Below are 26,693 nucleotides of genomic sequence, written 5' to 3' on the forward strand. Positions count from 1 at the left end.
GCTGAGGCAACTTGGAAGCGTTCCAAAAGAATGAGGACACATCAAGCACAAAGTTCAGCCAGAGGCACTGCTCGCTCATGCCAGCTGAACTGTAAGTGTCCGTGTAAAGCAGCCTTCAGGGAAGGCCTGGAGCAGCAGTCACACGGAGGCTGTGATGCCTTCACAATTTAAACAAATCACTTAAGCATTTCAAACTCAGGACACACACACACACACACACACACACACACACACACACACACACACACACACACACACACACACACACACACACACACACACACACACACACACACACACACACACACACACACACACACACACACACACACACACACACACACACACACACACACACACACACACACACACACACACACACACACACACACACACACACACACACACACACACACACACACACACACACACACACACACACACACACACACACACACACACACACACACACACACACACACACACACACACACACACACACACACACACACACACACACACACACACACACACACACACACACACACACACACACACACCATTTAAGTGGCGGGCTTGAAAGAAGACTTTCAGCACAGAAGAAAGCCAAGAGTCAGAGAAGAATGGAAGAATGGAACAATGAAAACAACCTTAGCACAATGTATCCAGCTGCTAAAACAGTGGGGCTCTAGGCAACAGAGAGGCAGGGAGACAGTGAGTAATGTCTGAGGATGGTCCAGGGGGATCGAATGGAGGCTGGGCGAGAGCAACGACTATATCTGTGTGTGTTTGCACTGACAGAGATGTGTTTATATATTCCACTATGGTAAATCCCTCTTGCTTTGCTAGTTCTTCCTCGTGTGTGACTCATCGCTTCCAAACCGATGAGGGGATAGTGTAGGTGGATGCGGTAACATACTGCTGAAGCTTTCCATTTTCCATTATATTTTAGATAGACTACACTCATTGCTTCTAACAAGTCAGAAAAAGAACAAGCAGCTTCCATTTGAGACGTGGTAAACCAATTTAAACCCATGACTCAGAAAGATTGGGGAATCTTTTATTAGTCTTTCCAAAATGACCATTGTGTTCGATATACAGTGTAATATCTGTTGCATTTTAAGATTTTATGTCTAATCCTAGTCATTCAGACACAGTAAGAATATGTCTTTACTGGTGTTTTTTCTCTTTTTAACAGGGAATAAAAAGAAGATCCATCTTTCAAGAAGCCATCTTAAAAATTCAAAGTAAAATGTGTAGTATAAAGAGAAAACGATGGACAAACCGATTTATCCTGAAAAAGATATATAAATCCTTTAAATAGTCTTTGAATATATTTCAGTCTGGACTAAAGTGATGTACCAACCGACAGACCAAAAGTCGTTAGCACGCCTTTAATGGATTCCAGGCAAAGGAGTGTTAATTGAGTTGTAGGTTGAATCGTCACACCGAATGTGAATAATGTAGAGGGTGCAAATAAATACAAACAGCAATACAACATTTTTAGTTGAACCTGACTTTCAATGTGGGACCCTGTGGATTTACACACGCTAATCTGGCACATTCACCTGATGCCATATCACCCTGATGCAACTGTTGAATGTAAAACATAATCAAATGTTCCTTATTACGACATGACGTTGGTACCGAGGTGCAATGTTGCGTCATCACAGTACCATATTTGTCGAGACCTAGTACCTGTTGAAGGGTATTCTACTGTATATGCAAGATGTATTAAGACACTGTTGCAGAGTCCCAGCCCATCTCACCTTGTGGCCATGAAGGGCCACTCTTAACGAGCCGCCTGCCAGCCGTCCGTCAGAGGCAGCGGGCCCCGGGGCCTTGGCCTGCTGGCCCCTGAGCATACATCAGCCCTACGACAGCACACATCACTAACACCAGCACTACGCTGATGTGACAGCTGAATCCATCTCCCACAAGCCCTACCTGCAGCCTAAACAAATTAGAGCCCCACTGAATGTAATGCCAGCACACCAATACTAATGAGCATGCGGCGGAAATAATGGATGATGAGAAAGAATAGTAAACACAGAAAACTGAAATCAATAATGGATGTTCCACAGGTGACAATTGAGACTGGATTAATTGCTTCTATATGTATTATATGCAGTGTTGGGTGTAACGCGTTACAAAAGTAACGGAGTTACAGTAATATATTACTTTTTGCTGTAACGAAGTAATGTAACGCATTACTTATGAAATGTGGGTAATATATTCCCCGTTACAATGCCCAGTAACGCAGTTACAACACATTTCAACCCGAAATTAAATGGTGTTTTGTTTTTTAAGAATGTACTAACATAGCGAGACATTCCGACACCAGACAAATTGTGCGGGTAGATTAGTAAACCTGGTGTGTTTACCCTTCAGGCTTCGCGTCGGGATCTTCGGGGCAGTTGAATGTTATGCACCCTCTATTAAAAAAAAAGGGAGCGAAAAATACAAACAACAAATTGTGTCAGGTGCGCGTGACCTGCTCGGCTGCGTGTGCATCATTTCCAAAGTGCTTTCACAGCAGTGACACACATCTGTGGATAATCATTTATACGAAAATGGTTAAAGCAACCATCACTAAACGCCAGCAACACTGCATCTACTGCAGACAGTAGCAACGGGTCAGATGGGGACATCACGTTACCCTCCGTTGTGGACAATAGCTTACTCCCGCCTGACTCGCCGCCCTCGCCCCCGGAGCAGCAGTCTTCGTCACCCGAAACTACGCCAAAACAGAGCCTGCCCAGGTATATCTAAACAAGTACTCGCCTGTACAGTGGGGTTAGGCGGTCATTTTGCAGCTCGTGGTATACAAATAGACAAGGGCTAGAATATTCATGTGAAAATAGTGCCATATTCTGCCATGCCTGTAGAAATGTTGGGTCAAAAATAATGCATAGCACAGATGCCTTCACCACGAATGGCTACAAAAAGATCTCATATCCCAAGTTTATCAACGAGCTAATGTTGCAGCTGAAATGTTCTCCAGGTCACAAAGTCAACCTCACATGATGATGTGATCCAGTTTTCAAGCACAGTAAATATTCTCTTCCCAGAGTATGGGACCAAAGTGATGATTTAGTACATGGTTTTAATAATACTTTTGCTTTTCAATGTTTGCCACTTCAAACCATGAGCTGGTTTAAATAATATGTGCCTTGATTTACAATATGTTCTCATTTGTTTTATCAGTACAGTTTTGAAGCTTTTGTGCTTTTCTTTGCCATAGTCACTTTGGACTGTATGAAATATTTCAGGATTGCACTTTTAACTCACTTGAAATGTTCTCACTTGCTTGGTTTAAAAAACAAAAACAAATGCCATAATCTGTTCATTGGGGACCATCAATGCTATTTTTCATTGCTGTTGCCGGACACTATTGCTCATGTAAATCAACTACTGCTGCGCCCCCTGTAATCTCAGAGGCACCCTGAGTCATTTTGTTCTGGAGCCGGGCCTGTACACGGCCATATACTAAACACACTACAGAGCCCATTCCGTGTCCTGTTATTGTTTACTTCCTGTCTGCCTTCTTCTGGTGATTTATCTGACGTCCAGCGCTCCGTCTTTTAACCTCTTTTCCTTTCTCTTTCTTGATCCTCCTTAGCAACCTTCATTATAGTCCTCGACAGTGGTCTGTACTGCTGTATTAACAATGTGTCACATGTTAAGAAGTTACAATCAGAATCGAGTATTCAACTAAGCCGTGTAATACAAGTTGTTAGTAGCCTTAATTGCCTACACAGTTGTTATGCTATACCACATCGCCCTTCACTGGATGTATAATGAGCTGCACTAAACCACATTTTAGCATTTCAAATACCTAGCCATTCTTTTGCGGTTATTTTGGTGAAAATAACTCAAAAGTAACTAAAGTAGTGTAAATCATTACATTTCAGAGACAGTACTATTGTAATGTAACTTATTACTTTCAAAAGAGAGTAATAAATAATATGTAATATATTACATTTTGGAAGTAACTTGCCCAACACTGATTATATGGGTGTGTCATTATGTGAAGTTATAGTGGAAAATATACTTGTCATATACTTGTGAACTAGAATGTCGAGACTGTATCCATATATATCTTATTTGGTGTGTATGTACATAATATAAGTATTTGGTCTCTACCTACTAACACAAATATGGTATAACTGCTGTGTAGTACAATGGGTTATTAATGAAGTCTGCATTAGGGGTGTAAATTATATCATAATGAATAGTATGAGATATATATTTGTTTCTTTGTTTTCTTGACCATAATAAAACAAGGGGTTCCCTTAATTAAAATAAACCACATTGTTATCGTATGTTTCATATGAATTAACAAATACATAATCAAAAAACAAACGAATCACTGTACTATGTCTGCTACATTAGATAGTTTTAGTAATGCAATACATTCTCTAGCATATGAGTCTTCCAGGTCAGAATCAGTGACACATTGTGCAGAAAGATTTGTCACTGTAAATAGAGCTTAAAGTAATGCTGATACATCTCAGATTTCAACAAAAGGTGGCGATGAAAACAGATCATTTGCAGTAAACCGCCAAAGCTTTAAACTCTGGGGTGTATTAGTTACAGGGCTATTGGGTTTTATTTGTGTTCATGGGTGTTAGTAAGTTAGAGAAAAACTTGGAAGAACTTAAATCGATTTAGATTCCACTCTGAGCAGATGGTTTAATAATCATCTTGGCCCTAGGATTCTTTTGGGAACCAGGGGTCCTCACATTTCCTCAGAATTGGATATTTTACTGACCATTCAACCCATAATAATGTCTGGAAAAGTGAATGTCTCTGCTCGAATCAACAGTAACAATCCTCAATTTGCTTTAACAGAAAGGCTGAGGCACCATGGGCCAATCGTTATCTCACTGTATTTTATGTCTTCTAATATATTCCACTGGCATTTATGTTGGCCAGGTACAGACATGATTTTATTATTCACTACTAACTTTCCATTGGACCACGGGAATCAATATTGAATGCACTGAAATTGGATATTACCAAACAGACATGCAATGGCCAAAATGTCACAGCTGCCTTTACATAATATTACGACGCTCTCTTCTGGTATGGCCAAAAAACGTAAAGCTGCTCAATCTGCAACAGCAACAGTTCTTGCCCACACATAACGTGGGATGAAGAAATAAGTCAGAGGAGATTTTGAGTCCGTGCATAGGAGTATATTTCAGCCATTTTACCATTTGTACTGACTGTACTTCTTCTGATTAGACTGCTACATCATTATTAAATAATGTTTGATAAAGCATATATGTTGATTTTCATATGTATACATACATTTAGAGACATATCACAAACCCCTTCCTGTTCATGGTTATACCATTTAATTTCAAGCTAAAAAGTATTAGGACTGAGGTTTGTTAAATTATATTTAAGTGCACTGGATATCCAATTAAGAAATAAATAAAATGTGACTATTGCAGGCTTTTAGCTTTAAGAGTGTTTAGTGAATTCACATCTATTTTCATCCTTTGGGAATTTGGACAAAAACAGGCTATTGTTCTACATTCCTTCATGGGTTACTTGTTGTAAACACCGCCTAATTAAAGCAGAGAGTATTCACTTTCACCTCATGGAAATTGTTTTATTTCAAATCTAATATGTTGAAGTCAGACCTAAAACTAAATATTCTAATACTTTTGCATTTAAACTATGGCTTGCTGAGTTAATGTTTCCATAATATGCTTTACAAATAATTAATCCATATGAGAACAATGAAAATGAGCAACATTTAACAAACGATGGAGCCTAGCATATGTTCAAACCCTAATACTTGATCTTTCTCCTCAAGTCTGTCACTCACTCACTACCCACACTCTATCAATCAGGCTGCAATACAAGCTTTAGCAACTTCAGTCAGTTACCGAACGGCTGTGCTACACCTCAGATAGAAGATCTGATGAATTCATTTGTGAGTAGCAGTGCAGGGATGGCTAAGGGCTCTGAGTCCACTGATACATTAATCTTAATATGTTCCCAGAGTGAGCGAGAAAAACCCTGCAATGGCATAATAAACACATGAGGCCACTCTAAGCTCTCAGGCGTCTTGCAAAAGAAGTGATAAGGAGCTCTCTTTCGTTCTACACAGCCACTGGGCAAAAATAATGAAATGAGGGCTTGCAAGAACAAAGTGGCCGTGACTTCTCAGTATTCAAATGTTCAACTTTTTTCTTTATTTGTTTTGTTATTATTACGCTTTAAGGTTTATTGTTTTTCTCTGAACATGCAGAAATGCATTTTTGTTGTAGTTGTTGTTTTCTAATTAACCAGCAGAAAAAAGTATGCCCATATTTCAGAAAACATTAACATTTTGTGGAATGTGAAGACGTATAAATTAAAAACACAATAATAATTACCATACTGCGCTAGTCATAGTTGAACATATACAGGAAGAATTTCAGTTTATGTGTTCAAGCCTTTGAATCCGTCTCTCCAGTAAAAGAGGATCGAATCAAACCCCATGTGTATTTTCAGATATAATGAGGCGAGAATTATTGAAACATTCCAGATGTTTCCCTACACTCCCTACTTTTCCTTTTTTCTTTACAACAAAAACCCCCAAAAACCCTGAACTTACAAAAGCTGTATGACAGACTTATGTATAACGTATTTTACAGTTGTGAATGAGATCAATTGTTGGCTATAAGTAAACCAATAAAGCTAAATAATGTCCTTTACACTTAATAAACTTGTATAAGCTCTAAAAAGTATGAATCAAAGGTCAGCAAAAGCCTGTTCAGATGTTCTTCATGGGAATTAACGGCAAGCTGTCTGGTTTGTGTGTGCTGTTTTAAAAAGAAGAGTTCAAAGACAAACATTAAAAAAAGAAACACAAGCACTTACTGTATTGACAGTTCCTGCCCATGTACTCCCCTGGGCAGTCGCAGGAATAGTTGGCAACCAGATCTGTGCAAATTCCCCCATTCTTGCATGGTTCCCTTTCGCATTCGTTAATATCTGTAAGAAAGAAAAAAGGGGCATTCATTTATTTGAAGGAGACACATAGGCAATTAAAAAGACCTCATCCTCATTAGAATGCAATGGTTGGGAGTATATATTGAATTTTCCCCATGTGTTACTTGATTCTGTCTGCCCGTAGAAGCTCTTACAAAGACTAATAAATCAAAGAAATCCCCAGGAGTCCATTAATGCAAGAACAGAGAAGTTTTGAAAATGTTAAGAACAACTAACCTAGTGTACTTTCTCTGTAGTGTAAATACAGTAAGTATCGTTTTTCACAGTGTATAATTGTTGCTAAATTCTACAAAGCTACTGGCTACTTGCACTCCCTACACACATGTTACAATAGGCTTGGTAAATATCCTCAGGTTCTTAATTAAAGTATCAGAGACACAAAGAACAAGAGATCAGACAGTCAACATGGTAAATTGTCGCAGAATCCTCATCCATTGTGCAGCGACCTGTGCTCTGCAATTGCTCTTCCCTGATTGTTTCATCTAACCAATTACAGGAGGCGAGAAACCCACAACCCCACCCATCTCAACCATTTGCACTCTGTTCTATTAAATTAAGGGAAATGGGATTACAGGAGTAGTTAACGGGAGAGGGAGGTAGAGAGTTACAATTTTTAACAGTTTTGATCCAATTTCTAATTATTTCCAAACTTGCCTATGGCTTCTATAAAGACTTGTAATCCTCTAAATATAACCCGACTGTGACTCATTGGTCAATTTTGGCTTTATGAATATGTAACTAGGCTTGAGATTTGGAAAGTTAAATAAAACAAAGTATGATTAAAATAGCTCTTTCATAGTGATTAATTTTTCTGAAATGTTATCTATAATATCTTGAATGGTTACTTGGACACAATTCTAATAATTCAAAAATATATAATTTGTTAAGTGAATGAAAACATTCATGGTGTTCACACATAATGGTCTCGGAGTTCATGTGACTGGAAGTAGTAGTGTCTTTAATCTGCAGCAGAACATTTAAATACATTGAGTGAAATCAAAGAAAGGGAGGGAGGCAGAGAAAGGAATGAGACATGGTTTGTAATTCAACCAGAAATCCATGGGGGACTTTCACCCTGTATTTGGGTGAAAAGATGAAATTGAGCTGTAAAACCTTTCCCAAGAGCTGATAGCAGAAGTTGTGCAAGATGAATTTCAAAAACACATCTATTGTTTTTATTTGTCTGGAATGCACAGTAGGGTAATATTCTGCTTATTTGTCTGTCTGGACGTGAATAATTGTCTCTATATATATTCTAGGTATAATCTTGAAAAATCATTTTACAGTGTGTTTTCATTTTATTTTTCATTGGGAGTAGACTACCGGTACACCCAACATATTGGCAGCAGTTACAGACGGGCTCAATCGTTTTTAATCATTCATAGGTCTGCAGTTCAACACACTGCTATGTGTTAAGGCATTTGAATGGAACATTGGTGATAGTCAAAGGAACTGCTCCTGAAATGTAGCAAAAAACCCAAATCCTTGACGGAACTTAACGTGTGTATTTCAGCACTTAAAGGCTATACAGAAAAAAACAATAGAGTTGATTTGGCAGTAATAGCACACAAAACTAAGCTGGACACAAACAAGGTAATTCAAACTGCAGGGGCCACTCATCTTTAATTATACATAATGGAAAGAGGAGATTATACCAGAGAGAAGTGACACATATTCAACAACTAAATGTGACTGTCAAGCTGTGAAGATGAGAGGTTCATTGTTGCCTTTGTTTTATTTAAAATATGGTTAGTGATCGTCTATTCATCCGTTTGTGTATGTCTACGTGTAGCTGTTTTTAATGATTTGTTTCCCAATAAATGTTCTTAGCCATTTCATAAAGGCACTAAGATACTAATGCAAATGTGTTGTACGGGCTCCATGTCCCTAAAATGGCCTCATAGTTGGATAGACATTGCTTACAGCATGCTGCGATCAATGAAATTGTTTCCATTGCATTTAAATCAAGAAGACTCAACCTATATGAAAGACTGGAGTGATACAAATCAACAACATGGAATGGGGCTTAAAACTGAAGCTCATAGAGAAGAAAATAATATGGAAAAATACTCCATATACTGTAGGTTATACCCTAACAGGATAATAACCTCATTCAACCCCACTACGTATCATCGTAACCTTTAAATAAACATAAATGATATGATGTTGCTGTAGATTTTAGCTAAGAAAGCTACAATTTGTGGAAATTTAAGCGCACACTATATGAACTTAAATGTGAAAGGAGTTAGAAGCCAAGAAAATAACAGGAGTATATCCAAAAATCCATTAAACTTGAAGGGTCCTGGTGTGAGAGAGGTTGGGTACAGGTCACCAGTCAATTACAGGGCAGAAATGAACAGTAGCACAAAAACATTTCTCAGCTCATTCTGCACACGGCTCAATGCACTGTTGTTTTACCAATGCAATCACTCCACTTAGATATGTGATGTTACCGTTTAAGGTTATATCCTGTTTTGAAGCCACCATGTAGGTTCAAATACATAGGTGAGCCAAATGGGCCGGCCACTCAAATAGCCTGGAGCGCAACAAGCTACTCCAGGCTATTTGAGAGTGGAAAACACAGCGAGCCCATCTCACGCTTTGCTTTGCTTTTATGTGAGGCCATCAGCCCCTAGGAGATCGGTGCAGGGAGAGTTAAAAGTGGTGTGTTGCCAGTAAATCAGGTGGGAGAAAAGGGATTACTTCAGGGAATGCAGTTAATTCAACCGATAAATACCAGAGAAGAGAGGTGATGAGAAGCGAGAAGAGGAACTGAGAGACAGAAAACAGGAAAAGATAAAAAGAGAGAGAGGGTGGAATACATGTACAGTGAGAAAGATGTGCTAGCCCAGTGGTCAGGTAAATACACTGTTTACACAACTTCTTTAACACACACAGGCATGCATCAAAGGAGTGCCCCTCACTTATAGTTAGTCTGCCATTCTGCAATTAAATAGGTAAATTAAGAAGCGTTATTTTAAATCATCATTTGGATTTAACAAGCCAGTTTGCGTAAAGATTTCTAGAGCAGATGGAGGTATAAAACTACAAGGTGTGCACTTATAATGTCCTGAAATAATATTATTAATTGTAAGTAGGGATGCACGATAATTATCGGCCCGATAATTATCGGTCCGATATTAGGAATTATGACGTCATCCCGATAAACCCAATACCAGTATTAATAGCCCCGATAATATACAATATATTTTTTGGGTAAAAAAAAAGAAAAAATACTGCGGTATGGGTGGATTGGGATGAGGGGCGCTTGTTTTTCACTCGGCTCCTCCCGTTTTGCCAGTACTGTGGTATTAGTGGTTTAGGAAGAGGGGAGTTCTTCACAAATCCAGCGCTCCCTAACTCGTGCCTGGCTGTGACGTAAATGGTGTGCGGCCGTGAAGCCAGGACAGTAAACAAACATGTCGTCGGTGGTATGGGCGTTGGAGCTATGTGCAACTCAAGGCATATGCTCGAACCGAAGCTGCCTGGACGCTGCAATCATGTTGCGCACTATCCGTGCTGAGTGTGCTGACCTTTCGTACAATGTCCCACTGTCTGGCTTCCTGCATAAAGTCAAGTGCTCGGCGCAGTTGTGGCGAAATGTGGCTCCTCTGTTTTCATTTAAACAGCTCCTTATATCCGTTAGCGCAGCTAGCTAGCACCAGATGCTAACAACAACAATGCACGTAAGGTGTCTCTCTCTCGCTCGCTCGGGCCACACATACACACACCCTCCCGGTCCTCCAGATGGCCAGTCGGTGCCTGCCGGTGAGCGTGGAAGTGTGGTCTGCCACAAGCGGGCGGCAGGAGCGGGGCTGTCAGCATCAGCTTGTCGATGGTATTTTAAACTCGATGCGCTCTGAAACTACGGGGCGGCCAAGGAAAAAAAATACACATGCGTTAATCGCGTTAAAATAATTAGTGGCGTAAAAATGTTTTTATTATCGGTTATCGGTATCGGTATCGGTCTTGAGAAGCAGGAAGTTATCGGTTTCAAAAAACCAATAACGTGCATCCCTAATTGTAAGGGAAACTTCTGCAGCAATGGAGAGTCAGGACTCAGAGAGACACAAGGAGAGTTGGAGCTTTGATGTCAAACACTGATATTTATTACAAGTATACGGCCGGAGAAATTCACATCACAAGTCACAGAGCAGCCAGAGGTTCTGACTGCACTGTCAAATCTGCCGCGCCTCTCCCTCGATAGACCTTTTAACTAGTTCAGAGAGAGTAAACAACATATTTGGGGAGATAGACTAAACAGCTGGGCACCCTGAATCACTTGCGTCTGACCCTTAATGGCCTCGAAGCCAGTGTTCCCACAGCCGTAAACCATTTCGTGACCGAGAGTTGAACTGGTTTATCAAGATAGCTGGAGCCTCCCATTCCTTAAGAGAGATAACAGAGCCAGGGTTGGTCGTAAACGGACAGGATGATGCTGATTCAACTGAGACAAGATTTAGTGGCAAAACATTGGATTGCAATACACAAGGTAATCATGTTTTGTCCAATCATTTTACATACAGTGCTGGACTAATTTGGCTTACAATGCAGAGTCATTAGCAACAGAAACATTATAGAGGTACTTGAAGAGCTTATATATGATGAACATAATTATATTGTACTTATCCTGTCAATCATATCAATATTCATTCATTAATACATAGAAAGTATTTCAGTTTGAATATACATCTATACCTGTCATCATTAACATCACTAAGGATGTCCTTGCCTCTTGCACAGAGACACAGCCTCTGAAATATAAGGTCATGAAGCACAAAATGAAAGTGCTTCCCTGGTCCCTCGCCATACTTTCATCGGTCCACTGGATCGTCTCGCTCCTTGGCTTTGCTCCTCTACTGCTCTCTAAAAAGTGTCTCAGTCGGACATTAATAAGAGCAATGAATAGTGCTATGTGTCAGGAACTAGCACAGGCTGTGAGCGCTAAATTGGCTTTTGTGTGTCCAGCGAGCAGGAACAGGGGGGGTGGGGGTCACCTGCGCCCTCTCCGCTGGGCTGCACTGACCTCTGCAGCGCCAGCCACCTGCTACAGCCACACAGAGAATCTACTTTCCAGTGCATTAACAGTATTGCGTCATATATTGTACAAAGGAAGGAAATATGCCATAACGTTAAAGCCCAAATCCAAAATAAAAAAATAAAAATACTGTAACAACAATTACAATCAAACAATAGCTATATGCATGTCCTCTATTCAGCAGTATTGTTGTATTTAAATTACAATTTCATTTACAGAGCTAATTTAAAATCATAATGAACATTTTGATTTTAGCTAGACTTACAGTTGCATTAGGAAGCCTAAACTGGTCCCAAACAACAACATACATCAAACAAATGGAATAAATGCCTCCTAATAGCTTAGTAATCCTCTCACATTAGTAAAGCCCCCAAACTTAATTAGTAGGATGAAAGGTAATGTCCCAGCAGCATTATCCCCTACATCTCACCCACTCCCTTCATTAAATTACAGTCAGATGCTAGGTAAATCTGAGTAAAGCCTTATTTCTCCTCTGCCAAGACACTGTAAGCCACACAATTGGAGGTTAGTCATACTTTGCATTCATGTGGAGACGTCTCATTGAGTTACATCTCTCCATCTGGTCTCAGTTTAGCCGTCATGCACACTTTCCCCTCGGGAAGTTTCATCTTATCTTATCTGTTTTTGTGTCACAGAGCCAGTGAACCAGCGTGTTTGGTAAGAAAGTCTGTCCTCTTGAACTCTCTATCTAGGGAAGGCATAATGGTTTGAACTCTGCGGTCATTGATCGACAGGAATTAAGTGAACAACCGGTTGTTTATGCCTACCACATAATGAACCCCTGACCTTGAGCATTCGTTCTTCGTTGGGAGTAATCATACTTTTTTTTTATAGCGGATAGGGTTTCCCTTGGGGCAGGCTGCTGCTGCTGATGCCCAGTGATTCCTGTTGGAATACTGCAGATGTTGAATTTGATAGCGAAAAAATTGCAATCCACAGATACAATGAATTTATCAGGGGAAGAAAAACAAAGAGCCAATGATTTACATGACTTGGGTGGCTGTCTGACCATGAAGAATGTATTCATTAGTTTATAAGCTATATGACAGAGGGTTTCATCAAGGAATTTATGAGAGAAAATATGTATTAGAATGTTCTGTCTGAGGACTTCAAGGACATGAAATAAAGCACTACTTTAAGGCTCATACATACTGAACATATTCCACAACACATGGCGTTATAGTCCAGTGATCACACAGACACATTTAAGGGAGCAGAACATTGCATATGATTAAATGCCATTTTATGCACATGGCAATATTGTTGTTAAGGACGCCGCCTCCCCGGTCCTGTTACCTCTGGTTTGCCTGTGTTATATGTAAGTGAGCTGTGCGGTTGCCCTGATGACATTGGCTACCCATCGCCTGGTCCACCCCTGAAGATTGTGATTGGAGCATGCCGGGCCCGATGCGCTCCAATCCCAGCGCACGTCCAGCGCACACTTTCCGGAGATGACTACAAAGCCTGTGGAAAACGATCAGTCGGAAGGCTCTGATGTGTGGACAGACGCCTCTCGCTACTTGCTCTTCGTTTGTAGATTGAGCTGTTAAACTGTGTGTAACTCGTGTGGTCCGTATTTAGTTTAGTGTTGTTGTGATGAGATGTGTTTAGATTAGTTTAGCATTTACATTGACTGTGGTCATTTAGCTTAGCTGTGTTTTCCTACAGCCTCCTTTTGGTTAGTTTGTACAACTTTAATAGTGAGGGTCCTTTTGTTTGTTTCAGGCTGCCCGCCTTCCATTTTGTTAACCTGTTATTTAATAAACTCCTTATAATTATTACCAATTCCAACTGGTGTATGTTGCTTTCCTCTTCCCCTAGTGGGGACGTAACAATTGTAAACACATGTTTGATTACGGGGCTTCAGTTTTGATAACAACAAATATTATGGTAAAATACAATTGTTTTTAATTATTTTTATAGTTTTTGTTGTTTTGTTTCACCCTTTTTAATTTTGTAGCACTTTGAGTTTTGTTTACGCAAATGAAAAGTGCGCTCATAAATAAAATATATTATTATTATTATTATGGTGACCCATCTTACATTCCTTATCCATCCTATGATGCAATCCTCACACTGTTTCATCTATTTTGTTAGTATTACTTCTCACAACTCATTTTTGGATGTTATGATATACAGAGCCATCTGCTCACATCACACGGGGAAATTGCCAAAACTACATTGCCATTAAAAGTAAGATAACTGCATTGTTTTCCAAGCTGCATTGCACCACGTCATGTCTACTCTCTTCAGTTGTGTGTGCTTTATATTAATTGTTCTCATGATTGAAGGCTCATACAAGCTTTATCATAGATGCACTACAAATGCATACACATATGTCACAAACAGTATCCAATCTAAATAGATTAGTCCCTGCCTATGTGCATTCCAGGATAGTTCTATAATAGCACTGCACTTTCAAAAATGCTGACTTTTCCTCAGTTCTGCTTATTTTCGTATATGGGCGATCAGCCTTGGATGCTGTGTTTGACAGGTCCTGGTGCATTGAAATGTGTCGAGTCCACACTACACAAGGCCGAGACAAGACCTGTCTCTCCAGGTTGAGTCAGAGAAAGAAGATGGAACATGGAAATGCCTGTCTTCGCTGTCAATCTTTTCTGTCAATCTATCCTTGACTTGCCCAAGTGAATATCACCACATGCGACAGGATTCCTTTCTTGGGTCCCATCGAGTCCCAGAACCGGTTAAAATATATGTTTTTACACCAACCAAAGTATCCTTTTTTCAAAGCTATATGACTAAGCCTCGGTCATATGTATCTAGGCATAGCATATAGATTTTATTGATCTCATATGCAGAAATGTCTGAAAATAATTATTGGCATGTGTAGATTAGTCCAACAGTGGTACAACAACCCGTATGTTTCAAGTGATATGATGGTCCATGGAGGTTGAATTCAGGATTAAGAATACTGTTGCGAGACACTTTTTGAAGTGGGATTAGCCCAGTGAGTCATTATTCACAGCAGCAATCCTGGAGTCCTTGAAAAAGGTGTCTTAGGAGGGTTTGAGAGAAGAAAACACTCATCATTTCGAAGTCCTGAAGACCAGGGGGCTCTGCTGAAGCTGGGATGTGCAGAATAACACTTGGAGGAAAGCCTTAAGTGTCATTTTAAGCTTACAGATTGAGCCTCCACAGCAAGTGTGAGAGGAATACTGATCTACCTGAACATTATCATGGTACACTTGAGTTTAAGAGACATTAAAATGGCATGGGATGCAGAAAGATAGTTGGGGTAGATGATGGCTGTAGAGCAAGCACTTGCTTGATGTGGGGAATACTAAGAACAATAAGATGTATTCTCTGAGGAGACCACAATAATTGAGTATATTGTGTCTTAACACACAACAAATACAGCTGTGTAAGTTAGTTATTAGTTTTACAGGTATTAAGAATTAAGACATTAGACACAAATACATTTACCTTGTGGTGAAGCATCATCAAATGTAAGGGGATAGCCAAAGGTTTAAATGTTCACATTTCTAGGGACTATAAATGGTAGCGCCACATAAATTAGAAATCCATCTATAATCGTCAAGACAAGATTTGACCGACTACTATTCACATTCCAAACAAAGATAGTAAAACCATTATTATATTAAAGATGATAACACCCTAAAGCAGGGGTGGGAAACCTCCGGCCACCGGGCCGTATACGGACCACGAGACCATTTGGTATGTCCCTCGAGGTAATAAAAAAATTCAGGAAATCTGCGCCACAAAAGAATTAAACAAGCAAGTGCCTGTTTTTCCTGGCCAAGGTCAGGGTCCTTGAACACAACACGAGCCCAGCGCCATATATCTATTATATGGCTCTGCACGAGCCTAACGTGTCATCACGTGGTATATGTCTGGTCTGACAGTAGTGCAGTAGGTGTAGTGCTGACGGAGAGCACCAGAACGCCGTTCCGGCACTTCAATAGAAATTGCAGTACCCATAAGGAGCCGTGCCGCAGTTTTTGCGTGGCTGTGTCTTTAGTTGAAAGCCCAGTGGCGATCTGTTCATCTGTCATACTGATCATACAGTCAATAACTTTGTTGTTATTAGCATCTGGTTAGCTAGCTATGCTAACGAATATAAGAAGCTTTTTCTACAACCTGTGAGGTAAAAGCACATCTTTATCATTATAGTTATACCAAAATAAGAGAATAAAGTACCCCCGGACCCCCCTAGAGGAGGTTAGGTCCCCGCCCCACTTAAATTATGTTCACATGGATAGGAAACTAAATACATTTGCACACATCTTGTGTCCATATCTTTCTGATTTGGTGGTCATTCCACAAGATGGTAAAATATCTGGATTAAGAGGTTGCTTTTTCTTTGCACAGCATGAAAGAAAGGCGAAATGAATGGGCTGTGATTTTAGTATTTTTAAGCAGAGGTCAATAATTTGTACGGCCCTCGGAGGATGTTGAAAAAATTGAAATGGCCCTTGAGGAAAAAAGTTCCCCGGCCTAAAGCATTACATGAAGAACAGATTTAAAAGGATTCAACAAGTTTACTTTAAAACACAATATCTGGAATGAAAGCTGCATCATGATTAAATATTTGAAATAATATTCACTAAAAGAAAGAATGTTTTTTTTTATAAAAGGTCAGATTCTGAATCACTTATGAGTTTAATATTGTATCGCTTTAATGGTTTCAACAGAGAATAATTTCACAGTGATTTTTATTAATTAATGTCCTTGCTGACCCTCTCTCTGATCTATCCTCCCTCGTCTAGAGATGATTTCATGAATGTTTTGGTAAAAAGGTACTGTCCATTCACACATTTTAATAATTTCTTCCACAGTGAATAACATCTACGATTAAATAGGAGCTGGACTAATGATATAAAGATATAACAAGACCATTACCATTCGTTTCAGTCATGTTGAACTCATTCCATTGTAAAACAACTCCAGACAAATTCGACCAGACAAATTCACCAACCTGAAATAATGCAGCTCTGTGTATTCAAGCAGAACATTTAGCAGTGTTCTACTTTGGCTTGAAGAGGCAACCAGAAGCCAGAGCAGGACAGGGTCTAGCTCTTTTCTGCCACCTGGGATTTGGAAATGCATCTCTATTTATGCTTTGGCCATCTGCCAACAAGTTTATCCTTACAGCAGAGGCTAGGAGGTGAAAGTAAGCTCAAGTGTCCAAAGGGGCCTTACACAATTAGGCCCCGGTAACAGCTTGTTCTCTAAAACTCCTCCACAGGAAGGATAAACCAGTCGAATGGGTCTTCAGGGACAGGGAATAAGGAAGGGCTCGAGGAAACGCACAACATTGAACAAATACACCCACAGTCCTTTTTTGACAATAATCATCTAATTATTTTCTTGCTATTTTTCTTCATAACATCTGAAGACAGTAATGTTGCTACGTACGCCTCCTGGTTCCCTGACACGATTAAATTCAGTAGTTAAAACGCAGTAAACTCCACAAACTCATCTCATAGGTGCACACACCCTGACCCTGATGAGGCGCATGAATCATTTAATAAGTGGGCGAGGAGAGTTTGTGTGTTTGACACTTTAAAACTAATAAAACAAGATAACTTAATTGCTTAATTATTTCCAACAGTTTGACTGGTCAGCCTCACATTGCACTACTTGTTTACCGACAACTTAATATGTAGACTTAAAGATTGACTCAAGACTTAATAACATCGAAATTGATAAGCATAACATTTTTTAAGAAAGGCTTTCAGGAGATTTGGTTCCTTTGTTTGTTGTTTTCAGATATATTTTCAACATACAATAATATCGAAGTGAAACATCGCGATTAGTTTAAAAATAAAAACTAATTGAGACCCACTCAGATTACAATATGTGAGTCCTGGGAAGTCAAAACCTCAATATTACTTTTTTTTAATTTAAATGTGAACAAACACAACTGAGGAACCCAGGCTCTAAGAAAAACCTCTCCTGAAGCACTATAGAAAATTAATACGTTTCCAAAAGTGCTGGCCTTTCCCTAAAAGACTAACAAGACTGCACTTAAAGCCACCATTCTGACCATTTTAGACAGCTACCACTACCAGAAGGCATCCTGAACCATTACATGTGGATTTAAGTGCAGTGATGCATTGTTGAAAGAAAAATGCCCCAACTTTAATTTTGCTAGCAAAGCACCACCTTGCCATACAAGAAAGGTCATGAAAGTATGGTCGTACAGCAGGTTTTTTGGCAGAATTTGCAGAATTGAGTGCTTACTAAAGACATATGGAAGAAATCATCAATGATAGAACAGATTGCAGGCTAATGCTGACAAGATCAGGGCCAAGCATAGACAAATCCTGGTATATAGTTTGTTTTGCCAAAAGGTCTGTTTGGATCTGTCAGACTCAAGGCTCCATCTAGATGGCAACAAAAAAACCATTAATGTCAGTAGCGTAGAATAGGTGGCCCTGAACAGCATGATCCAGCTTTTTTCCTCAGCTTGTTATCCAAAATGCCCTCTAACAGAGACTAGATAGGGTCAGCTCCTGGGATAGGAAAAGGAGCAGCAGGATAGCAGAGAAAATAGTCTTTAGTAGTACAACACCACTCTTTCACCAGGACTCCTTCACTTTGTAGTAGCACACATACAACAAGAAGCAACCACACAGTGAAAGCTACAAAAACATATCTAGCTGACATGATAACAATAAAATACTGTTATTATAGTATACTTTACCTGGTTACTGTCTCGATGTGCCTTGTTCTTAGCAGGTCTATTGTTTCAACAGGTCAAATAATTGCCAATTAGCTATTTATTAGGATTCAAACAACAAATGCTTAAGGCATTCATTCAGTTGATTGGACGATAGGAGTGTCCTCCAAACAGCATGATTGCCTTTTAATAAGACCAAGTATAAAAGGCCACACAATTTGCTTTAATATAAGTGAGACATGTGGCTGTGTGTCTTTCCACTTGTTATGTATCTTGTTAATTGAGATGTATTTCTTTTTTTACTGTGTATACGCCAAATTTCACGGTTCAGTGGAGAGTTCAGAATCACTGCAGGACTATTTTCTCTCCCACTTGTACATTCAATATGGAGGCCCTTTGAGACACACTGCAGGGAAATATGAACAGTGTTGTCCTTCGACAGCCTGAGAGACGAGACTTTTAAATTAGATGGTGGTCCAGCAAAATTGTGAAACCAGATTATATTCCAAAAAAATCCATTTGCATTTCAGTAGGGATTCAACCTACAGTATACCAAATGAACTATTCATACATTTATGATATAAACAGTATGTAGGAAATATATATAGAAATAGCAAGTATTAGCAGACACCAGTAATTCTATAGGAACAGAAACCAACATAATAAAAGTATATCCTGCGTCTAGATTGAAAGCGGCACGTCAGCGTCGCACAACCACAGCATTAAGTTGACACTGAAGCAAATATACTTATACTAGTTTGAAAAGTTAATTAGCAAAGAAGCAGCCATACTTTCTTTGCAGTTTTCAATGTAGAATCAATAAACAAACAGCAATATTAGAATTAAAACATCCCTGGTATGCTTTTATAGCCCAACAATGAAAATAATCAACCATCTTGTAAGTAACTTAATGATGGTCATTCGACAAATAAAATAAATACCCTTTAAGGCAAGATTGACTGACCAGGTTATGATTAACCCGCCATATAAATACGTGTTTCCAGTGACATAAATGTGGGGCGCTTTGAAGAAAGAGGACAAAATGTGCTTCGAGCTAAAACAACAGTACCGCTGGTCCATAAGCATTCCCATGTTGATCTTCACACAGAGCATATAAACAGGGTCTCCATGGGTTGTTAATCGTTGGCGTCTAACGCTTTGGCTGTGGGATTGTGGTCAATTATTTGGATGTTTGGTCGACTATGGCCCCTTCCCTCGGGATACTCTACACTCGTCTCTTCCTATAAAGGCAGCTTTCCGGCCACAGAGCGAGAGCAGTGGGTGCGCTGTGGGATTGTGAATGTAAGGCAGAGAGTCTAGAGATGGCCTTGTCCTCCACACAGCTCTACATCACAGTAATAGTGCAGTGGGGAGAGCCTTGAGTTCACAATAGTTCTGAGGGCGCTTAAGGTATATTTTTGGATCTGTGTTGCTAACCATGAAAAACTCTAGCAGGAATGATTCTTTACTCAAAAAAATATAAAAGAGAGAATCTTGAGTGAATAACCTGATGGATTCATGCTGTATGCTGCTAAAACAGGGCGTTAGTTTGAAATAATGTATGTTAGTCACCCTAAGAAGAAGAATAGAATAGGAACATAACAGAAAGTCCTACATTTTAGAATAGGTGTAAATGATTCTGAGAAATCAAACCTGTGTTAAGTTATTCATGCTAATGTATGCATATAAAAATACAAGTTGTGTGCAGATTTGCATAATTCCAGTAAAACTTCCTAACACTTGTAACCCAGAGGCTTTCAAAAGGATGCAGATTTATACCTAGCAGAACAGACCTCAGGCACTGTGACTAAACCAATGTTGTTTATTTAGAAAATAGGTTAGCTTTCTTTGGACACAATACTCCTTCCACCCATTCACCATGGAAAAGTTTTCCTTTAACAAACTTTCTTTCACCATCTTATAGTTGCACTTAAATCAATGTTAATCCCGTTAGCTAAGCCTGCCCCGAAAACCTCGTTCAAAAGATAATCTAAGTAGAAAATATGGCCTCAAACACTATACTTCTCATACTGTAGGATCTAAGACACTAAGTGGATTAATGTAAGGCTTTCCCCCAGAGCTTTAAACAAAATAGATACAGCACTTTCTAAAGCTTAACCTCTGAGATGATCTTATGGAGTTGCGATTTGCAAGACCATTTGCTTGAAATATGGGTCAATGTGTTGGTTCAGAACCATTGGGCTTTCTACAAACACAATGAAGATACACATTTTGTCAGAGAGCAACTGAAGAACCGATCTTAATACATGTACATATCAAATTCAAGCATTTAAATCATTATATTATCTTAATGTTGTGTTCAATACATCAGCATTTCAAACATTCCAGCACCTTGTTCCTTCCAAAAAACACTATTTTGGATGTCCGACAAGAAGATTTCTATATATAACTGAAATAATTTGGGATGTGTAAAGCCTGGTGATATTCCATTAACAGCTACAAAAGGAGAAGGACATTTTCATGCTTTAACGTGATCTTTCATGTGGTGACTTTTACCGTGCAGCCTCACAGTAAGAAGGAGATAACAACTGCCTCAATCATGGTGAGAGGGAGCAGAAAACCACCGGCCCACCACTCTCCCTCCACCCCCCCGCTGTCCTCGCTCTGTGGCCTCCATCGGAGCAGAGGAAGATATGCCAGCTAACAAGGGCTCTCTCTCTCCCTGTGCCATGACAACAAACTGGAAATCTACCGCTGCCAAGTCACCTCCTGTGAGGCAGTGGCAGGTGAGAAGGGCAAGTCATTTTTTGCTTAAAGAAGTACAGGTAACCACTCAGAGGTGTGCCGCTAAAGTGGTGAGTGTTCACGGGGGCAGGATGGGTGCTGGGAAACACGGTCGGACATCCGCCTCCGCATGTACCCGACAAATAAAGTCTCTTGTTGTAGTCAAATGCTTAACGGTTAAGATGTACATAACAACTCTCCTTTTGATACTCATTCGTGTTGCCTCGGGCTGTAGTTCTGTTGTATGCTCTCATCTTGCCCTTACACTGTAGATTTAGCAGAACAAACAGATGCCAGCTGAAAATAAGTCTTTTTCTGCTGCTCGCTCTCCATACAAACACAAAAAATGGGAGTCAGAGGGCCAGTACATTAGAGATGAAAAAAAAGAAAAAAATAGATATAGGCTCCACTGGATACTTTCGTTGAACTGCAAAACACACTGAACTTGTCACTATACGGTCCTTACTGTTGTAACAAAGAGTAAGCATAGAGCTAGTCCGTATGGAGTCTTTCTCTCTGGTGCTGGGAAGCCATAAACACTGGCTGATTATCCCGTGGCAAGAAACGGTGGAGGCAGCAGGGCTAATGCAGCATAATAGCAACTGGCAATAATCAAATACATAGGCCACGCTTTAAAAAAAGATCTCACACATCCTACATTTAGCATCAATCAATCCGGCCTTGCTGGTGGGTATCAGGAAAAAAAAGACACCTATTGATCAAAGAGCAAGATAGAATCTGCTCTAAGGACTTGCAGTCCAAGGAAGAATGAGAAATACTGTGAACACCCGTCACCTAGTAGACAATTAAACCAAAATAAATTAGCTTTAATCTGATACAGGGACTGTCACTGTACCGAAACCAACACGTTTGAAAGAGAGTAGCACAGAAGCAGCAGAAAAACAAGCTTCCAAACTCAAAGATAAAAGAGAGTGATCTCTTGGTTTCTCATCTGCTAACTTTCAAATAAATGATTTAGTTTTACTGCAACATATTCAATTACAAGAATGTTTAACCCGCAAAGTGGGCTTTTACACAAGGCTGTTTACATTGCGGCATATTTCCATTAAAAAAACCACTGCCAATAAAATTCCCAACAGTCTACACAGATATTTGTCCTTCATAGGCCAAAAATGAGAGTGTATTTTGTCCTTCATAGGCTGTGAATGTGTGCCCTAAAATAATCTGCAACCTCATGAAGACTGAGGCAATCAGTCCCAATCTTCACACTGTGAGAGGTCATTACAATGTTTGGCTACTCGCCCAATAACGTGCCACTTGTTCCCCTGGTCACCAAAGGGACGTGCCGCCACACTATTCTAAAGATGAATGACCTTGTGATAATAAGGGCTCTAATAATAAAAGCGGGGACATTAGCTCGATATTAACCCTATTCAAGGGGTGTTGGGACTGAGACTTAGTAAAACTGATCAAAAAAACTCTGAAAAACTGAGTTTCACAAAAAAAATAAAAGCTTAAATCATTTTGATGGGATAAAACTCAATTCAGCAGAAGCACATTAATATTGCAATGAGCAAAAGACACCTATGTAATTTCACATTTACACATTATTTTATAAGACAGAAACAATACCCTAAGGGATATAGCTGCATATAAAGTGGCTGAGTTAACTCAAACTCATAAACGATCACTTTAATGGATGCTCTGCCAAGCGCTTCAGCTGTGATTATCTGATGTCTGCCATGAAAATTGAAATCTACAACTCTTCAAGATGAGTTAAAAGAACAAAACAGAAGAAACAAAGCAGTTTACATTTAGTGCGTACAGTCTGCTCATCAAAGAAGTCAGCAATAGCTGCTCCTTGCTCTCCATGTGCGACATCATTTCTGGTTGTGCTTGATAAAAACGGTCTAACAGGCAGGATATGTAGTCCATGTATTTAGGATAACTTTCTAAGGTGTGAAATTGGATTTGGCACTGAAGGAGCAAGGAGAGAGCAACAGTAAACAAAAGTCAGTGCTACAGTAAGCAACAACTCTATAATGTTATCTCCGTACGGCACACTCCACACAGAAGAAACAAATACATTGATATGGGCTACTGATTTTAAAAGGATTAGAATAAACATACAATATTAATGTAATCCTACGATACGATTCAAAGCTTAAAAAGGCCCTTTGTTTTTTGTAGTTTTTTTGTATATTACAGAATTCTCAGTCATATTTCTTTCTTGTTTCATCCTTTTCAGCACCAACACCATGCCATAACAAAGCCAGCTTAGCTGTCAGTCTAAAAGGAACGATTATTTATATTTCCCTTTATCATTTAATTGCAGGAATAATCCAGACGCGAGATTTGATTATTAACACAATTCTTCCTCCCTTTCACTCCTACTCTCTTTCATTCAACTGTAATGACGGTGAGGAGAATTGGCAGACATTAATGTGTATTCAGCCCATATCAAATCAGTTTCTCACCACCCTAAGGGCTTAATAGAAGACAATAACTGAATTATGACATGAACGCTGGCCAATTGCTCATCATTCTGGCTGGAGATAAGCTCAATGACATACTGTATAGGCAACTCGCTCATTTTCTTTTTACAAGCGTACCGTTTCTTAAAAGACGTAAGGAAAAACCATATGGAGTTAAATAAAGAATGACACTGACTGTCTTAAAAAAATAATCCTTCCCTTTTTCAGTTAACTACTAAATGGTTGTCTTGTTGATCCTTGTCTGTGTGGCAGAGTAAAGAGACAGGTATAAATGGTGTCTGTAAGTGTTGGTTAACATCTCTCTTCCCCTCTACGTCGTGTTTATCGTTCTTTCTCTTTCAGACCGATAATGATCCATCTCACCACACAGTTCCCACCATGATACATTCAATCCATTACTTAGAAGCACACCTGTGATGAAATGAAGGACAACTGTGCTGCGCTGGCTAATGCAATGCTCAGCCAAGCGCACACACACAGGCAGGGCAGCAACAGGACTTGGCCTATATATCATACTGCAGGATTTAGCAAGATTTAGAATGAACAGATGAAGAGCTACATGCTGCTTTCAAATCCTGGGATTTATTCAAAATGCACAAGTTTTTTAATGCAAGTTATTATTAATAATAATAATAAATGATATTTATATAGCGCCTTTCAAGGGACCCAAGGTCGCTGTACATGGTGGACAAACAAAACAAACTGACAATCAAAGGGCAAACAAAAAATAAAGGAAGCCGGGGGACCAAGAAAGGGCTAGGGCCCGAAGGCCAGGGTGAACAGGTGTGTTTTTAATGATGATTTGAAGATGTCAAGGAAGGCAGCATTACAGGTCTCGGCAGGAAGTGCATTCCAGAGGGTGGGGGCCGCAACACTGAACGCCCTGTCACCAACAGTTCGGAGGCGAGAGCGGGGGATGGAGAGCAGGCCTGTGTCTGAGGACCGCAGACTCCGAGAAGGGGTGTAGGGATGGAGGAGGTCCGATAAGTACTGGGGGACTCCGGGACTTGACCGGCAGCCAGTGTAGGTGGATGAGGGTGTGTGTGTGTGTGTGTGTGTGTGTGTGTGTGTGTGTGTGTGTGTGTGTGTGTGTGTGTGTGTGTGTGCGTGCGTGTGTCATCATGCAACCTTTCAGTTAAACTGACTGTTAAGCTTCTCATATTAAATCACACAGAGAAAAACTACATTAGAAGCGATATTGGGTATAGGGATATATTGATTATGCATATATTCAGAGTCAGGCTGTTTCAAACACCAAGTTTAAATATTAACCCAGCTTTTAAATGTTGCTTATGAGGTTTTTTAACAAAAAACAAATACATTTATTTTGTTGACATTAACCTCTTGTCCACTCTCTTAAACAAGTGCCTGGAAGAGGTTCAAACTAAACCAAAACATCCAGAGTGGTAAGTAAGCAGTGGTGTGCATTTTCTAATAACACCATTTTGTGGCCTTGCTTCCTCTCACACCCAAGCACTTACTGTATGAGGTGACGTCGATTAAGTTTGAGTTGAAAGATGGGGGACGAGCAAATGCGCTGGAGGTAAGAGGGTAGGAAGTGGGGAAAGCGTTTGTGCCCCCCCCCCAAATTACACCCCTGACTCGATTTGGCGTTGCATCTGGTCGTTCGTTTTTCAAATTGAATTGACACATTAACTAAGTTTCACTCCGTGGTTAACATGTTTTGTAAGCAGTGCTGTGTGTTGACATAAGCAAGCTTCAACACTGCCGTGTAATTTACTTTAAAACAGCGGAGGACAGTAAAAAAAAAGTGAAACACATTACATCAGGAATAAAGAAGAGAAACTTGACTTTTTTTAAACACCTTAAAAGCTCACCTTGGCTTGCCTTTTTGTTGACGTGACGAGTTATTAAATCAAACAGCCTGGTTGTAAAGGCTAGAGAAAGATTTGCAACAATAATCAATAGAGGCTTTTGTTGTTAGGGATGTTTCCCCATTTCCCTCTACTTTGCTTACTTTATTCTAAGATGTCTTCAACTCATCAACTGCCTGCATGACATCAAAGCATGGATGTCATGCAACTATCTGAAACTAAACAGCATGAAAACAGAGCTCATGGTTGTGGCACCCAAGGCCCTGCTCCAGAAGGTTGGTGACTTCGTCCTTGAGGTTGACGGCTGCTCCATCTCCCCATCTCCTGAAGCCCGCAACCTGGGTGTCATCCTCGACTCCACCCTTTCCTTCCATTCCCACGTCAAATCTGTGACCAAATCGGCCTTTTATCACCTGAGGAACATTGCCAGACTCCGACCGTCACTCTCGGAGTCGGTTGCCGAAACCCTAGTCCATGCATTTGTCACCACCCGCTTGGACTACTGCAATGGTGTCCTGTTCGGGGTTCCCAACAAAACCCTGGACAGGCTCCAGTATGTCCAAAACTGTGCTGCTAGGGTACTCACGCACACAAAACCGTGGCAGCACATCACTCCCACCCTCATCCACCTACACTGGTTGCCGGTCAAGTCCCGCATATCCTACAAAATCCTCCTCCTTACCTACAAATCCCTCCATGCCCTTGCCCCCCAGTACCTATCGGACATCCTTCACCCACATGCCCCACCCCGGAACCTGCGGTCCTCAGACTCTGGCCTGCTTACCACCCCCCGCACCAAACTGCGAACCTACGGGGACAGAGCCTTCAGTGTGGCAGCCCCCACCCTCTGGAACGCTCTCCCTGCGGAGATACGCAACATCCCCACACTTGAAGCCTTCAAAAGGGCCCTCAAGTCCCAT

General features: G+C 40.2%; 1 protein-coding gene across 2 annotated transcripts in view; it reads right to left on the bottom strand.

Moving 5' to 3' along the window:
- Nucleotides 1–26,693, bottom strand: part of LOC117549697 (EGF-like repeat and discoidin I-like domain-containing protein 3) — a 113,988-nt gene that overhangs the window by 42,400 nt on the left and 44,895 nt on the right. For both annotated transcript variants that reach the window (XM_034221781.1, XM_034221780.1), the window contains exon 4: nucleotides 6,883–6,996. In XM_034221781.1, coding sequence (XP_034077672.1) covers nucleotides 6,883–6,996 — 114 coding nt within the window. The remainder of the gene's footprint in view (nucleotides 1–6,882; nucleotides 6,997–26,693) is intronic.

The sequence above is a fragment of the Gymnodraco acuticeps genome, unplaced genomic scaffold (assembly GCF_902827175.1).
Source record: "Gymnodraco acuticeps unplaced genomic scaffold, fGymAcu1.1, whole genome shotgun sequence".
NCBI lineage: Eukaryota > Metazoa > Chordata > Actinopteri > Perciformes > Bathydraconidae > Gymnodraco > Gymnodraco acuticeps.